The following is a 17584-nucleotide window of genomic DNA, read 5'->3' as shown; positions in this document are numbered from 1 at the left end:
TCATAGGCCCTAGTAAGGAACCCATGGTGATGTTTTGCTAAATGGTTATGCAGTCAAAATGTTTTCTAAATATTAATGCTTACATCCACAGATTTGTTTTACTCTGAATCATGGTCAGAAAAGCTTTTTCTTGCTGTAACAGTTAGTAAAGAAACTAGTCAAAGTGCTAATAAGAAGTGACTGAGAATGCCCAGCCATGGACGGGTCAAAATACATCCCACCCAAGGCTTACAGAACAGATGGAGAGAATGTAAAAGTCAAAGGATCAAGAAAAGAAAACTCCAAAGGCTGAATATGTGATGGTGTCATAAAATAAGATTCAATAAATCGTGTCTGGCCTACAACTTCAGCATTCCAGAGGCTGAATCAGGAAGATTATGATTTGATGCCAGCCTAGGAAAGGCTATGTAGGTAGTTTCAAACTAGTATGAGGCTACAAAAGGAAGGGAGGGAGGGGGGAGAAAAAGAAAAGACGAGAAGAAAGATCCAGCAAATTATAAACCCAATGTCAAAATTAACTGTATAAGCAATTACATCTCAATTAACCTATAAGGCAGTTTTAAAAACTCATATGATGCATAAACTTTTCAAAAACAAAAATAATGATGAGAGTAACAAGTGCCCATTACAGAATACTTCCTGTGTGTTGTACCCCTTGAATCTTAGCACTTTGCACTACTGAAGGTTTAAATAGAACAGGCGGTATTCTATAAATGTGGAAACCTAAATGTAGAATGGTTAGGTAATTTAACAAAGGTCACACTAGGGAGCCATTTTAGGGTTGGCAAGAGACTTGACTCTAGAGGGATTCCTAGGTGTCCAAGAAGATGTCCTCAGCTAGTTTCTTGGGCAGCTGAGGAAAGGGAGCCTGAAATGGCCCTATCCTATGGCCATACTGATGAATATCTTACATATCACCATAGAACCTTCATCTGGCGATGGATGGAGATAGAGACAGAGACCCACACTGGAGCACTGGACTGAGCTCCCAAGGTCCAAATGAAAAGCAGTAGGAGGGAGAACATGAGCAAGGAAGTCAGGACCGCGAGGGGTGCACCCACCCACTGAGACGGTGGGGCTGGTCTAATTGGAGCTCACCAAGGCCAGTTGAACTGTGACTGAAAAAGCATGGGATCAAACCGGACTCTCTGAATGTGGTGGACAATGAGGGCTGACTGAGAAGCCAAAGGACAATGGCACTGAATTTTGATCCTACTGCATGTACTGGCTTTATGGGAGCATAGCCTGTTGGATGCTCACCTTCCTAGACCTGGATGGAGCGGGGAGGACCTTGGACTTCCCAAAGGGCAGGGAACCCTGACTGCTCTTTGTACTGCAGAGAGAGGGGAAGGGGGATGGGGGAGGGGGAGGGAAATGGGAGGTGGGGAGGAGGCGGAAATTTTTAATAATAAAAAAAATAAAAATAAATAAAAAATAATAAAATCACTAACAACTAAAAAAATAAAATCAGAATTAAAACTCTGCTAATCTTGCTCAGGATCACATTAACAATATAATATTTGTTTCTCAGGTAAAAGAACTTTTGCATGTGAATAATTACAAATAGTAAAAGTATGTGAAAAGGTATTTTTATCAACTAGAACACGCATATTTCACAACTAGAGATGAGAAACACTTATTGTTTAAGTGTTTAAATGTAAATTAGTTTTCCCTGATTCCTATCCTGTCAGTCACCCTCTTGTTACATCTTGAGAGATTGATCCTAAATCAAGCAGCTGTTCATATTCCACTTAAGCATCAGAAGTGCTGGTAATAATGGCAGGATCAGAAAGTAAGTCTGACTACTTGTGTAAGAAGCTCACACACATCTAGAGTCCACTTCACAGCAGGGTGATAGTACACACCTGCAAACCCAGCACTCAAGAAGCAGAGGCAGGCAGATCTCTGAGTACTGGGCCACCCAGAGCTACACGGCAGGTTCCAGCTTGGCCAGAGATACATAGTAAGACCCTGTCTCAAAATATAAACAGAAGACACTACTTCATGGGGCTGGGAAGGTGGCTCAGGAGGTAAAGTGCCTGGAAGCATGAGGATCTGAACATGGATGCTAGGTTCTCAAGGAAAAACTGCACTGTGGCTTGCATCTATGGCAGGACAGAGGGGCAGGTAAATAGATCCCCGAAGCTCAGTGGTCAGCCAGTTTGGCTGAACTAATGAGGTTCACTGACAGAATAACAGATCCTGTATCAAAAAGAAAGGTGGAAAAGGAATTGAAGAAGACAATTGATGTCAATCTCTAGCCTCCATACACAGATGTGCATGTACATACACACATGCACACATACATAAAAGAATCCACTTCATACACATTTCTCTCTTCAGCTCTAAGGCAGTTTGAATAAGAATGGTAGTGTTTGGAAGGAGAGGACTTGTTGGAGAAGTATGTCATGGGAGGCAGGCTTTGAGAATGTAAAGACTTGTGTCAGTTCCAGTTCATCCTCTCAGCCTCCACTCCTGTTGCCCTGCTGTTCCTCCTCAACTGTAAGCTCAAACTCTTTGTCTTTCTTGTTCATGGTGCTTTATCACACCAAAAGAAAGATACAAGTTCTCTGAGTTTCATAATCTCCTAATGATTTTCATTTGAGGAAATGACAATAACATATATCTTCAAAATTAAAAATTGTGTCACTATTCAAGAAAATATGCAAATATCTACTATAACAAAGAAATGATAAAAGACTGGAAAGTTATTCAGCAGAATGGAGAGTATCTTTTCATAAGGAGAAAAAAGAAGAGAAAGAACACCAGGAGGTTCTGGGTGTGCATGCAAGTAAGCACAGAGAAAAGGCCATGTGCCCATGCAGTAGAAAGATGGTAACATACCTGAATTACTATATATTTTAAAAGTGCTTCAAGAAAATAGCTTGTGAGGTCTTCTTGTCCTTTATCTCCTGATTGTGGGGGAACAAGAGGGGTAACTTCCTCTATAGTTACTTGAGCTATCCGAAGACAAAAAAAATTGTATAATCATAAGACAAACTGCATTACATATTATACAAAAATATGACCAAATAAAATTTAACAAAATAATTAAGCAATGAAAACTGCTCTTAAAGTTTTCTGAATATTTTATGTTGAAATATATCTGAGTATAACCTGGCAATCTATAATCATTGTAAACTTGAAAACTGGCTTTTTGTGAATCCATGATTGAGAGGAAATTGAACAGGGATGAGCAGGTGTGTAGTGATTGAGGATGCAAGGACCTCACTGGAGAAGATTCACATTGGGAGTGTCAATTACAGGTTGCCACAATACGATGAGAAACATTACTACATAAAGTTAGCATTCTGATTATATATGAGAAATCTGTGTTTTACTTTTCAGATATTAATTCACTATAATGAATGCTGCTGCAAAAATAAATAACAAATAAATAAATATTAATTAACTAATTAATTAATTAAACCCACAGTTAGCAAAATGTTCTCAAATTTCCCAAACAGAACAATCAGTAACTGGTTATACTGCCCAAGTTAGTAAGCCCACAACAAAGGTATTTTTCAGTTCTAAAATAATACACAGTATATCATTTCTACACCCATTTTAAAAACTTACTATTTAAAAGAACAACCTTTTACTATTTGCACCCTGTCCTCACAGAGTAGTACCAGTGTTTTATTTTGCAAAGCTATAAGCCCCTATTTAAGACCCAAGAACTTCTAAGCAGCTATAGAGGAATGTAGCTCTGTAAACAGCTAAACTTCTATTCTCGGGGCTGAAAGAGGGCTCAGCACTGTAGAGTGTGTACTGCTCTTGTTTACCCCAGGTTTAGTTCCCAGAACCTACATCAGGCGGCTCAAAAACCACTGGACACTCCAATCCCAGAAGATCTGAGACCTCTTTCTGGGCTCTGTGGACACCTATGTGCAAAAGGTACACAGACAAGTAGACACACATACATACACACAAAAAATTAAAGGAAAGCTCAAATTTTGTTCTCAGAAAGAGAATGCAAAATAGTTGGTCAAAATGCATTTGAAACTAATGGAAAAAAAAAGAAAGCTAGATCTAAAAATAGAGACAAAAGGAAACTTACAGATGGGATGGACGGCAGTGATCCAAAAGAAAAAATGTTCAAGGAACATTAGTTAAAGACTTCAGAATGACATGTATGTAAATAAGCAGATGTATGTAAGTGGTCTGCTTAAGCTGGTATATTTATAGACTTTTATGCAAACTTGGTTTTGTTTCTAAAATTTTATGCTACAAGTACAGTTTGCTTTGCTATAAAAACCTGTAATTTTTGGAATAAATATATATTACAATAATATGGAACATCCAATTGAGTACAAGTTATGGACTAAACTGTGTACTTCCAAAATTCATTTGCTGGAACATGAACCCTTAATGTGATTGTATTTAAACAGAGAGCATGTAAGGTTATACCGAGGCTATTAGGGTTCAATCCTAAATGTATGAAACTGGATATAGGAAGAGAAGAAACATCAGAGGGTTTGCTCTGTGTGCACAAGCATGCAAATGCACTAAGGAAAAGATCAGATCATGCGAGCACACAGTGAGAGGGTGCTATATGTAAGCTGAGAAAAGGCTCGCCAGAAACTGGACCTGTCAGCATCTACTGTGAGCTCCAACCTCCAGGAAATGTACTTCTGCCTGAAGTCACTTAGTCTGTGGTAGTTTGTTATGCAGCCCTAGTCAACTAACACAGCAACATTTATCACAAATGCTTACTAGTACAAGAAGAATATGTTAACAACAACAAAAAAACCCTCTGATATTTAAGCAGAATATTAAAAGGAAAAAACTAAAATGTAAAGAAAAAATAACATCAGAAAATCTTAGGGCTAAAAAGGACAAAGATTCACTAGTGAAAAAAACAGAAGTTAAATAACACTTCTAAAATCATAAATTAAATTTAAAATAAAAAAGCAACTTTCAATTTATAAAATTTTACATGCAGCAGTTTATAGTCACTGCACAAAGAAAAGCACACTTCTGTTTCTCTGTACACATAAGCTAATTCCCGCATACAAAACAATACACAAGAATAGAAATTATAAATTAAAACCAGGAGTAGTATCCAATACATCCCCACAGGAGAATCTTGTTTTTAAGGTCATCTTTTACTACATAGGGAATTTAAGGCCAGCCTGAAATATATGAAACTCTATCTCAAAAAAACACAGCAAAACATGATGTGAAGAGGTCTATATTAGCCCTAATATGGTTTAGATGCTCTGATATCTAGAACTTGGCTGCCAGAGATAATGTCCTTACCGGGGCTGGTTAATTCCTAGAGATAGTAATTGACTAACCTGCTAATGATGACTCTCAGATACAAACCACTTGGTCTAAAGTCCACGCCCCCATACAGTCCTCTATACTCTTGAGTCAAGGGTATTATTTTCCTGCCTTGATCACTTCAGGGCCAAAGACTAGACAACTAGGGACCACCTTTTTGTATGAAAACCCACTTAAATTATTACACTAGCTGATTTTTACTTGCTCTTACTGATTTGTTACTTCCTTCCATGAAACCACAATAAAATCTCCTGCCCACAATAACTTATGAACGTCTGTTCCCTCTGACTAACCCTGATCATTCATGCAAAGAGAGCTACACACATACATTGTCTACATAGGCCAATGGCATGGAATGTGCATTTTCTTGGAAACTAAGTAGCAAAGTACGGTTCCAACAGCTCTCTTAACCTGCAGGCCTCACCAAGCTAGAGTAATTCCAATTTATCTGCCTTGAAATACCATGTACCATAACAGACATTTGACATTAAAAACAAAAACTATACAGAAGGCTGCAGAGATGTCAGAGAGTAAATAGCCTACTAAACAAATATGAGGACCTGAGATCAGATCACCAGCACCTACACTAAAAAAAGATTGATATGGCCTTGAAGACCTGTAACCCCAATACTATGGGGCAAAAACAAGTAGACTGCAGGAGTAGAGGATTGTCGCTAGCGAGTACAGTTGGAACGGTGAATTTCAGACTCAGGACGGAGAAGCAACTGAGGACGATATCCAGCTGTCAATGCCTGACCTCCACATGGCCATCATGGACAAGTACACTTGCACACATGTAAATATACTACAAACATTTGTGCACCAAAATACTACGCATACTGCATACTACACAAAATGCATATAAACGAACACGTTTTTAAAAAAGAAATTCTACAGAAAACATGCTGACAGAAAACATCTCATCAATCTTACTTTCTTGAAGGTTGAGTGGAGGATTAATAAGATTATCTAAAGTTCGAGGTCCATATTCAGATTGTGGTGCTGAAAACCCAGGGATCAAGCATGAAAACATCCAGAGTTGTTCTTTGCTACAGTTATCCTGAAGAGCTTGCAACCATAGCAAGAAGAGACGAACACCTTCCCGTCTGATCTAAAATAAAATAAAATGAAATACAGTATTTCTTAATGGACATACTTTCTTGCTCCTTAAAACACAGTTCTTTAGAATGCTATTTTGTTGAAGAAAGAAAAAGACAGGATAGAGAGTGAAAACAGATACACCCAGGACATCTCTACAACTCCCACTATTTTGAAATCCTCCTGCTTCCAGCTATTCAGTGCTGGGGTCCCAAGAGGGCGTTATCACACCTACTTTATGCAGTTCTGGGGACCAACTCAGGGCCCTGCATATATTTAGCAAACACTCTGAGTCACCCCAGCTCTTTTACTCAGGGTTTTTTGGGGCTATTTTTTGTCATAGAAAATAAGTATAATTATATTATACCTTTAAGGAGTTTCCTGTGTGGAGTAGTTTCTTTAAAATCAAACCTGAAAAAAAAAACATGATTTTAAATATTCCTATCTTCTTATATATTTATAAATGTCAGAGTTCTCGGTCAGACTTGAAAACACTTTTAAACAAGTCCTTGGCAATCTCTAAATTGTTCTTGGTGACTTTGGTAAACCCTTTGATCAAAACTGAGATCAGAGGGGCATATAAAAAAGTCACCTTTCAACACAGTTAAACATGTTTACTTTATTGACAAAATTTGATCCTAAAATTTTGCTTAACTCAACTATCTATCCACCTCATATTTATGCTGAAAATATAAAGAAAACATTTTACCACTAATAAAAACTACTGTAAAAAGGTTTTAATTAACCAAAAGAACATTCATTAATTTCACTATTTCCTAATAATTATTTTCATTACAGTAACATCCAGAAATGAATATTCACTATGAACAAATCCAAATACGATATTATGTTGGTTATTATTTAAACATTTATCTTTGTTTTACTTAACCATACAATGGCACATTGAAGCTTAAATCATTTTCTTCCTTTCTTCTCTAGAGGAAAGCATTTCATATGTTTTGGAATTATCACTTACAAAAATATTTTTATATTACTACTTACTTATAAACCTATTTATTTCTTGGCATCAATCACTTAAAACCTTATATAAAGGGTATCATATACAGCAACTCATTTATAAGTTATTGCTTCTTATATCTAGTATTAACTTTTCAAATTTATCTACACGGGTCTATGTAATTCTAGATAATTCATGTTTAACTACTTTAAATTTTATCATTATGCAAATATACTACAAAATGTATCTACTTTATACAAAGACATCTACATCTGGCTTACTTTCAATTTTCTGCCACTATCAAGACTACTATAACAAATGTTATAGTTATTCATGACTGTTACAATATGACTTTTCTTAGACATATAAACTGCAGTAAAATCACTCACTTTCAGCTTTACCAAATGTTAAGAAATTTTACAATGTAATGAAAATTAACAATACCAAACAGTATGTGACACTGCTCTGGTATGTGATGGCAGCATGACCCAAAGACAGACTCTAACATTTGATAATTAATTAGTGTTAAGTTTTTATGTTTCCATTTGATGTTTTCTGGTGACAATAAATGTCCTTTTGTCTGTCCATTCAAATTTCATTCAATTGTTTATTATGTTTTTTTATAATTTTCAAGTGGACAAACCTTTGTAATTTAAAGATCTGTATTGTTTTTATTTACATGTATGTGTTCGTGTCTGTGTGAACAAATGCCACGTGTGCAGGTGCTGTTGGCGGCCAGAAGAGGACATCAGTATTCCCTTGGAGTGAGTTGCTTGCTGTGGGTGCTGGAAAATTGAACCAGATCTTCCAGAACAGCAGCACATCTTCTCATCCACTGGTTCATCTCTCCAGCCCTCAAGTTTTTGCTTTTGTTTAATATTAACAGTTCTATGTGTGTGTCTGTCTGTCTGTGTGTGTGTTTGTGTGTGTGTGTCCTACTAATTTTCTGCCAGCTCTATAAACTGGGGCTATCTTTTCTCAGACCAGTAAGTTATGTTTTTGTTGGGGGAGGAGTATTCTTTCACATACAGCAAATGTCTTAAAGTTTAGACCAGGTGCGGTGGTTCATGGCTTTAGTCCCAACACTAGGTAGGTAGAAATAGAAGAATTAGGAATTCAAGACCAGTCTCAGCTGCAGATCAAGTAAGAAGGCAGCCTAGGCTTTGTGAGACTGTATCTAAAACAGCAAAAAGCAAGTGTCTGCATGTTTGTGTTTATGTGTGTATAAATTTCCCTATGACTGACACTTATATTTTAGGTGTATTTTCTTTTTATAAAGAAATCCTTGACTTTGGTACTACAAAGATAAACCAAATACTTCTTTCAAAAACTTATGAGGTGCCAGGCATTGGTGTTTGTTTTTATTCCCAGCACTCGGGAGGCAGGCAGAGGCAGAAGGATCTCTGTAAGTTCAAGGCCAGCCTGTCTGGTTGACAGAGTTCCAAGACAGCTAGGACTGTTATACAGAGAAACCTTGTCTCAGAAAAAACAACAAAACAAAAAAAAAAAACCTTGTGAGGTGTTTTCTTTATTTTTTTTTAATTTTGGATTTTGGCAAGGCTGGCCTGGAGTTTACAACATAGTTGAGGCTAGCATTTTGACAAATGGCTTCAAAAACTATGTGAGGAGGATAGACATATCCTAAAACTGGACTATGAGGACTATTTTCTAAAAATATTGAATTTTACTTCAAAGAATAAATTTTATCTATGCAAATTATGTATCTTAATGAAGTGATTTTTAAATCAACTACAGTTATATTTTCTTTCATTAATAACTCATAAAGCCAACAGCTTGTGGAAATCATCTGAATGACCAAGAAAATCACCATTTATGAATTTTCACAAGTTATACACATTTTTGGAATATGATTAATTATGACAACTAGGTAACATAAAGTTCTTTTGGTGATTAAAGGCCGCAGTCCTCAAGAAATATAACACATCTAAGCTGGGCAGGGGTGGATCACCTTTAATCTCAGCACTCAGAAGGGAGAGGCAGGAGAATTTCTTGAGTTCAAGACCAACCTGGTCTATAAAGCTAGTTCCAGGACAGCCAAGAATACACAGAGAAACCCTGCCTCTAAAAAAAAAGACCAATAAATAGATAAATACAATATTAAAAGTTCAACATTATATAGAAATGGATAAAGAAATATATTAAAAGTTCAGATGTCTCAAAAAAAGTTTTACAAAGACAATCATCAAAGACAATCTTCAAGAACAGTTCCATGATAAGGAAGTTCAAATCAAAGTTCACTATTCTTTTGAGCACTTTGTTATGTGCTCACTGGTAATATCTTTTGTGTAATGTATATTAAAATATTTGAACACCTTTTAAAGCTTGTCTTTCGAATATTGTATGCTGTAATGCAAAAATAATTTTTAATTTGGGGGGGGCAGTTCTGAGCTCTAACCCATGACTACTTGTATGCTAGGCATACATCCTACTGTTGAGCTAAAGCCCCAAGCCAATCCTTAAAGTTCATTTTATTTAAGATTTTGATGTTTTATTCATTATATCAATATTCCCTCATCTCTGTCTAATATTCCTTTATTTTCCTGAAATAATTTGAAAAAGCTTCTATTTGCACGACTAACCAAGAAATTGAGGCCTAAATAAACCTCTGATTTTTCTTTCTTTTCAAATTTTATTTTGGGAATTGGACGATGACTCAGTGGTTAAGAACACTCATTCCTCTCTTCAGTTCTCTGAGCCCCCTTCAGGTAGGTTGCTCATTACCATCTTTAGCTATAGTTCTATAGATCTGCTGCCTTCTTCCAGCCTCCATGGCACTTGCATGCATGTGGTGCATATAGTGACAAGAAAGCACATACACATATACACAAGATTTTTAAAACTTCATTTTTATTTTTAGTTATGTGTATATGTTCGTGTCTAAATGGGAATGTGTGCATGTGAGTGCAGGTGCCCCAGGAGGCCAGAAAAGGGTGACAGAGTCCCTGGAGCTAGAGGCACAGCTGTAAACTATCTGAGGTGGACACTGGGAACTGAATTCAGGCCCTCTGTAAGAGCAGCAAGCACACTTAACCACTGAGCCATCTCTCTAGACACTGTGACTCTCTTTTCAAATACAAGCATACACAAATTTCTAATCAGTTGCGTTCTGGCTCAACAATGTAGACATAGGGCCATTTACTCCCTATGACAAAAGGCATGAAAATCTCCAGCAACCAAGGCAGACAGTGCGAACACTGAAGAAGCACTGACCACTTACTTGCTGATCCCTTTTTTAACCAAGGGGGTTGGAAATAAGTCTTATAATAACAGCTCAAAATCCCTGTGGTTATAATTTGAATGTAGCAAAACCTGACTTCATTGTTTTAGCTTGTTTCTTGAAAAAACAAAAAGTCTGTTTTCTCCTACTTGGACTCCACAGTAATCTACAACATATTCTTTCTTTCTTCTTTTCAGCTTTTGTTTCATGAACTAGACAGCCATATTTTGATCTTTCAAGTAACAGTAAGCTTAACTCCAGTCCCCCTGCTTTGTTTTCAAATTTGGGGCTATCATACATGGAGCATATGCCTATAATCCCAACACATGGGAGGCAGAGGCAAGAGGATCATGGATTCAAGGCTTGTCTGGACTACATAGTGAGAATTTATCCAAAAATTACTTCAGTAATCAAAGGCTGAAGCAGGAGGACTGCTGAGCAGTTGTGCACAGCTAAGGAGCAGCTCATGCTACATGACAAGTTCTAGGACAATCTGGACTATAATGTGAGAGACCCCACCACAGAAAACAAGCCAGAAGCCATAGCTTCATAGATTCTCCCTTTTTTTGCATTCCATTTCTCTCCTATTTGTGATTCACAAAGATATTTATCTTGAGTTGAAGCCTGCTTCTATTTTTAAAAATAATCCATCATCATTGTTAATGCATTCAGAGTAAAGAGGTAGATAAAAAACACAGTATTGTGTACCAAGTCAATATATGTGTGTATACACACACACACACACACACACACACACACACATTCTCCTCTCTCTCCTGTTCCTCAACTCATCTTTTTCCCCTCCTTTGTGTGTATTTATAGGAAACTGAACCAGGGCCTCACATGCAAACCATGAGATCTACCACTGACCATTGGCCCTTCATTTAAATTTCAGTCTTAGATCCCCAGTCTGCCTGTGTATTTTCTTCTCTATAGTACTGAGGATGAAATCTAGAAGCTTACATATTCTAGGCAAGCACTCCACCACTGATTATATACCCAGCTCATTCTTCACTCTTTCATTTTTAGATAGGGTCTTGCTTGCCCAGGCAGGCCCTAAATTTGTGATCCTCGGGCTTTGGCATCCTAAGTAGCTGGGATTAGAAACCTGTGGCACTACACCTAGCTCACCCCTAAATTCATGTATGTACATATATGCATATGTGTGTGGAAAGTGGAGGCCAGAGATTAATACTGGTGCTTTCCACCTTATGTTTTAAGACAGGGTCATTTACTGAACCTGGAATCTGTGGTTTTAGCTAGATTGGTAGGTCAGAGAGGCTCAGTGTCTGTCTCTACCATGGCACTGGGGTTACTGGTATGAATGTGGCCACCCTTGGTTGCCACCCTTGGCTCTTTAGACCTGGGTGCTGGCCAGCAAGCACTTTACCTACTGAGCCATGTTGCTAGCCTCTTATAGTCTGTTTTCAGTAAAACAAACATGAACTCATTAAAAAAATAACTGGTAAGCTATTGTATAATTTATTTCAGATGTGAAATATATATTTATATTACTTACCAATACTATGAAATTGCCATCGCTGATGAATTCTTTCTGGAAGAAGTTGTAAAATTTTCTAAAAATCAATATAAGCAAAATAAAGAATGAAATCAAATAATGAGTCAATATATTGTGAAGTATGAAATATGAAGGCCAAATGAAGAGCTTCTTATGTTAAAGTACAGCAAATACAAACTAGTAAAATAATTGAACTTTCCTACGCAAAAAGTAATAAGCAATATTAAAGAAATTCTGGAAGAGAAAAATGAATAAAAATTATCTTTAACAGTGATAAAAAGTAAGTATGTTGTCCTTTTGATGGCTAATCTTGGTTGTCAACTTGACTGGATCTGGGATGAACTAAGATGCAAGCATCTGGGCAGTCCTATGAGAGATTTACTTGAATCTGGAAGACCCACCCTAAATTTAAGAGGAGCAAGCATACTCCAAGCATTCTCCAGGACACTTTTAATCTTCCCCAAACATTTGTGCTCACTATTCCACTTACAAGCTCCTCATGTAGCGACTTAAGGTAGTTTACCTACCAAATAAAATCAGGTTTCAAAGAATTCGAGACCAGTGAAAATTAATTTCAGAGTATTAGTTACTGTTTTCTAGTACCTTGTTTTGTTTTTCTTTTTTCTGAGTCAGGAGCTCACCATGTAGCCCAAGCTGGCCTAAAAATTTGTAAGTCTCCTGCCTTAGCCTCACAATGGTTAGAGTGTAGGCATGCACCACCATGTCCAGATACATTCATTCTTAGAAGAGCCTACTCTACATAGGTGACTGACGTGCTCATGAACTCCCAGTTCGTGCATTCTTCCTGTCTCACTATCTGTCCCCCCTGAGTAGCGGGACTGCAGATGCACAAGCATCTCAACTATGAGAAATGGGCTTTTATGCTCTCTCTCTCTGATGTCTCTGAAGTCATCAGCTCTAGTCTTGGCTTTCTATCGGTCTCTACAGTCTCAGTAAAGACAAGAATATTTCTATGACTATTTCCTCTGATAACAGTTATTTTAAAATAGGGATGAGAGGGGCATAATTTCTGAATGTGCTAAAAATAGAAACAAATTTTAGCAGAGCTTATCTACCTCCAAGCAATGCTTTCTGTTTATTTATAAATATTTTCCCAATCCAATTCAAACTGATATAAAGCAACAATTTACAAAACAAGGCTATTTTGTTCAAATTTATAATGAAAAGCCATTAGAGCAGAAATAATGAGCTAGGTGTGGTGGTATATGCCTTTAATCCAAACACATGTGGACAAAAGACCAGAAGTTTAAGGCCAGCCTGAGCTATGTGTGTTGTATAGCAATTTCTTCCCAATTCAAACAGTCCATCCTGGAGGGGATTAAGATTCAGGAAGTTCTAAAGTGATTTCTTTAAGGCACAGGAAATAAATAACTCACAAGTCTCAGAAAGTCCCTGAAACTTAGTACATAAACCCTCCTCCCCAACCCTAAGGCTAAACCAACAGTAAGGACTGCTAAGGAGAGATCTCCCATGTAGTGCACAAAGGTCAAGGGTTCCAACTTTCTGAAGTCATCACCCATGCTGTGGTGGGCTTTCAGCTGTCTCTGAGTCAGTCATGCATATTCCTGTAAACCCAATAAATTCACTGGTCCATAAAGTTAGACTTTAGTGCGTATTGCTTTGATCTTCCATCAGTTCTCTATCTGGAGTGAGTAAATGTTTGTTCACACCCACAGGAATAGTATCATACAACACTATAAGACCCTGTATCAAAACTAAATGATAAAGACTGGCATGGTGACACATACCTTCAGTCTCAGAACTTAGGAAGCAGAGGCAGGCAGATTTGTGTGAGTTCAAAGCCAGCCTGGTCTGCATAGCAAGTTTTGGACCAGTCAGGACTACATAGTGAGACCAGCTGTGAAATAATCCTGTACACTGTGAAAATGTGTTGCTCTCATTGTTAATAAAAAAGCTGATTGGCCGATAGCTAGGCAGGATTTTCAGGATAGAGAGAACGCTGGGAAGAAAAAGGGCAGAGTCTGAGGAGTTGCAAACCAGACATGGAAGAAGCAATATGGGAAGTTCATAGATGAAGTAAATGAGCCTCAGGCAGCACAGAGATTAATAGAAATGAGTTAGTTTAAGTTATAAGAGCTAGTTAGTAACAAGCCTAAGCTATCAGCCATACATTTATAATTAATACTAAGGCTCTGGTTATTTGTGGGGCAGTTGCCAGGACATAGAGAAACTCCACCTACAGAGACTTTGTCTTGAGGGAAAAAAAAAGAAAAATAAATAAATGATAAATCACCTAGACAAAGATTCTAGAGGTTAAAATAATTGTGTAAACTTTATAAAAATTAAAATTTTCATTTTACAAATATGCTATTAATTTTGTGTCGTCAAAAGCATATACAATTTTGTCCCTAGAAATACATTATGCTTCAATCATACACAAACTTAGTCATATACATTTTTAAGTTATAAATTAAGTTCCGCAAAAAAGCTGGCAGATTAACTGTGTTTCATTATGTATCTGATAATTTTAATATATTTCTTCATATGTTCCCAGAATTATTTTTTTGTAAGATTTATTTATTATGTTAACAGATTCTCCTTGCACGTATGCCTTCAGGCCAGGAGAGGGCACCAAATCTCATTATAGAGGGTTGTAAGCCATCATGTGGTTGCTGGGAATTGAACTAAGGACCTCTGAGGAACATCATTGTTCTTAACCTCTGAGCCATCTCTCCAGCCTCCCAGAATTATTTCTGGGAAAGTTTAAAAGGTATGATTCACAGTACTTACCTCAAAAATAAAAAGTATAGCATCCAATTCCTCTCTTTGAGACTTGTGACCTGAAACATTTTTAACAGAAAAATACTTGAAATATATCATTTTATACTCACTGTTAACAATACTTAATGAACTTAAATATTTCAATCCCTGGGCTTTTCTTCAGAAATTCTTTAGGGAAATGCTAAAGCATAGTCTATTTATTATACAGACAGTATTACGGCCCCTCTCTCTATTCTTTAGCATAATTACTCTAAATATGGGTTCTAGGTCTGGGGGTTGGAAAGACTACACTTAACATGTACAAGGTCCTCGATTCAATACCCAGGATAAACACAAAGATTTAGGTTATACTAACATCTAATAACAAATCATATATTGTGGGTTCTAAATGAGATTTGAACATGAAAAACACTTTTCCTATTCAAACATTCCTAGGGCAAAACAAAGAAGGTAGGCTGAGGAAGCCTGACCAGAAAAATGCAAATATTCTAAGTCTTCACAAAGCAATAAGGATAGTCATACAAGTATATTGGTTTCCTTTCAAACGTAAATTCTGATAGTATAAGAAAGGTATCAAAATAAAACTTTACTAAAATTCTAATGCCTAGATCCTCTTTTTAAGTTAATGCTTATGACTATTAGAAACATAAACATACAAGTCATAATATATGTTAATATCTTACCTTTTTGTTTAAGACTAGCTTCAATAGTCACAAAATTTTCAAAAAACACATAGTATATATGTGAAAAATGTTGGTCAAAAAACTGTTTAAGGTCAATAGATTCTGCATTCTCTGAAAAACAACAACAACAAAACAGTCCTTAACAAACTATTCCACCAAGGTTAAATGGTCATTAGCAAACATGCACAGTACCAAATTTCCTTCAATGTCAAAGATCTGCACCTGAAATTCTATCATTTTCAAATATACGAAACAAATAACTGCTTCTTTATTTTTGCAATTTTTGCCCTTACATATTTAAGTTTTACATATGGGTAAAGTTATCATAGTCTTTGTGTTTTAAAAACAATCGATGTAACTGGGTGCAGTGCTGCACAGCTGTAATCTCAGCTACCCTGCAGGCTGAAGCAGGAGGATCAAGACATCAAGGCTAGCCTAAGAAGCAGAGTGGGACCCGGTGAAGATAGACAGACAGAAACTGACTGACTGACTCAAAATCTAGTGCTCTATTTTGGGGATGGAGATGGAGAGTGCTCAGCAATTAAGAGCACTGGCTGCTCTTCTAGAGGTCCTTCAATTCCCAGCAACTACATGGTGCCTCACAACCATCTATCACTGTAGTCCCGTGGGATAGGATGCCCTCTTCTGGTATGTAGATGTACGTGCAGACAAAAACACCCATATACATACACAATACGGAAATAAATAAATCTCTAAAATAAGATCTATTTTTAATTCCTGGCTCCAGATTTTCTATTATCTTCCCTAAGAGCTAAAGAATTATTATAATAATAATTTATAATAATTCAGTAAATAAATAACCTAACAACAGACTTTGTTAGTGAGCATTTGAGGATTATAAAACTTGAAACACAAACTGCTCTCAAGAATTTGTCAGTACAGAATACAAACAAAATATACAATTATATGCACAAAAGAAAGTTAGGTTATGAAGTTGAAATGAAAGAACCATATATGGAAATTCAAAACACAGAATTACATTCAACGTTTAATGAACTGCAACTGCTGCCCATGTTCTGCACAGCTATTCTGTATAGTCTCCATTATAAAAACTACCTGTTACCTGAGAAAGTCATAGAATATATCTATTTTGTGAATATGAAAATAAAAAATTTCTGGGAGGCAGAGGCAGGTGGATCTCTGTGAGTTCGAGACCAGCCTGGTCTACAAGAGCTAGTTCCAGGACAGGCTCAAAAACCACAGAGAAACCCTGTCTCGAAAAACCAAAAAAAAAAAATTAGACAAATATGATCAAGGAAAACATTTTCCTTTTGAATAAACTTAAGAACTATGAACTGAGAAGGAAATACATTATAGTTACCTCTAAATTTTCCAATCTTAAAAATACAATGTCCCAAGAGAAACAAAAAAATGAGAATAACAAAACAAAAACTCTAAAGCACATGTGACTCAACCCAAGACTTCCCAACATATTAGGAGCTGAGATATTGTCCCTCCATTTCCTTCCCAGATGGCTGGCTATGAACAAAGCCTGGAAGCTGCACAGTGGGGTAAGCCTAATAAACAAGTACTGAAGCCAGGCAGAATGACGCACTCCTGAACTTCCAGTGGAGTTTAAAATGGGAAGATTATAAAGTTGAGGCCAGTCTTGGAGCTATATAGCTCGATCCTGACTAAGCAGGGGAGATGGGTCTATCCAAATTAAGCTGATTTTGTTGTTCTTGTTTACTTTAAGATTTATTTTTACCTTAAATAATGTGTATATCTGCAGAGGAGGCCAAGGGGGAGTATGTGCATATGAGTGCAATTGTCTATGGAGGTCAGAAGAGGGCACTGAATTCCTTGGTACTGGAGTGACAGGTGATTATGAGTCATCTGGTGTGGGCACTAGGAACTGAACTCTGGTCCTCTGCAAGGGTATTACATGCTCAGACCTACTGAGCTACCTCTTCAGCCCCTCTATATTTATATTTAAAAACACAATAGCAAGCAAAAACTCTGATAAAATGTTTGATAGTCAATTAACAAAGTTTACATAGCAGAGGAAAAAACAAGGA

At 36.9% G+C, this 17584-nt stretch overlaps 1 protein-coding gene across 6 annotated transcripts in view; it reads right to left on the bottom strand.

Moving 5' to 3' along the window:
* Ralgapa1 (Ral GTPase activating protein catalytic subunit alpha 1) overlaps positions 1–17584 on the bottom strand; it is a 214732-nt gene that overhangs the window by 167560 nt on the left and 29588 nt on the right. For all 6 annotated transcript variants that reach the window (XM_075948111.1, XM_075948110.1, XM_075948115.1 and 3 more), the window contains exons 2-7: positions 15546–15656; positions 14872–14921; positions 12100–12157; positions 6752–6795; positions 6220–6397; positions 2845–2960 (exon numbers count right to left, since the gene is read on the bottom strand). In XM_075948111.1, the coding sequence (XP_075804226.1) occupies positions 2845–2960; positions 6220–6397; positions 6752–6795; positions 12100–12157; positions 14872–14921; positions 15546–15656 (557 nt within the window). The remainder of the gene's footprint in view (positions 1–2844; positions 2961–6219; positions 6398–6751; positions 6796–12099; positions 12158–14871; positions 14922–15545; positions 15657–17584) is intronic.

This window comes from Microtus pennsylvanicus, chromosome 14 (assembly GCF_037038515.1).
Source record: "Microtus pennsylvanicus isolate mMicPen1 chromosome 14, mMicPen1.hap1, whole genome shotgun sequence".
Taxonomy (NCBI): domain Eukaryota; kingdom Metazoa; phylum Chordata; class Mammalia; order Rodentia; family Cricetidae; genus Microtus; species Microtus pennsylvanicus.
Note: the sequence above shows the minus strand (reverse complement) of the source record. Positions and strands in the feature narration are given on the sequence as shown.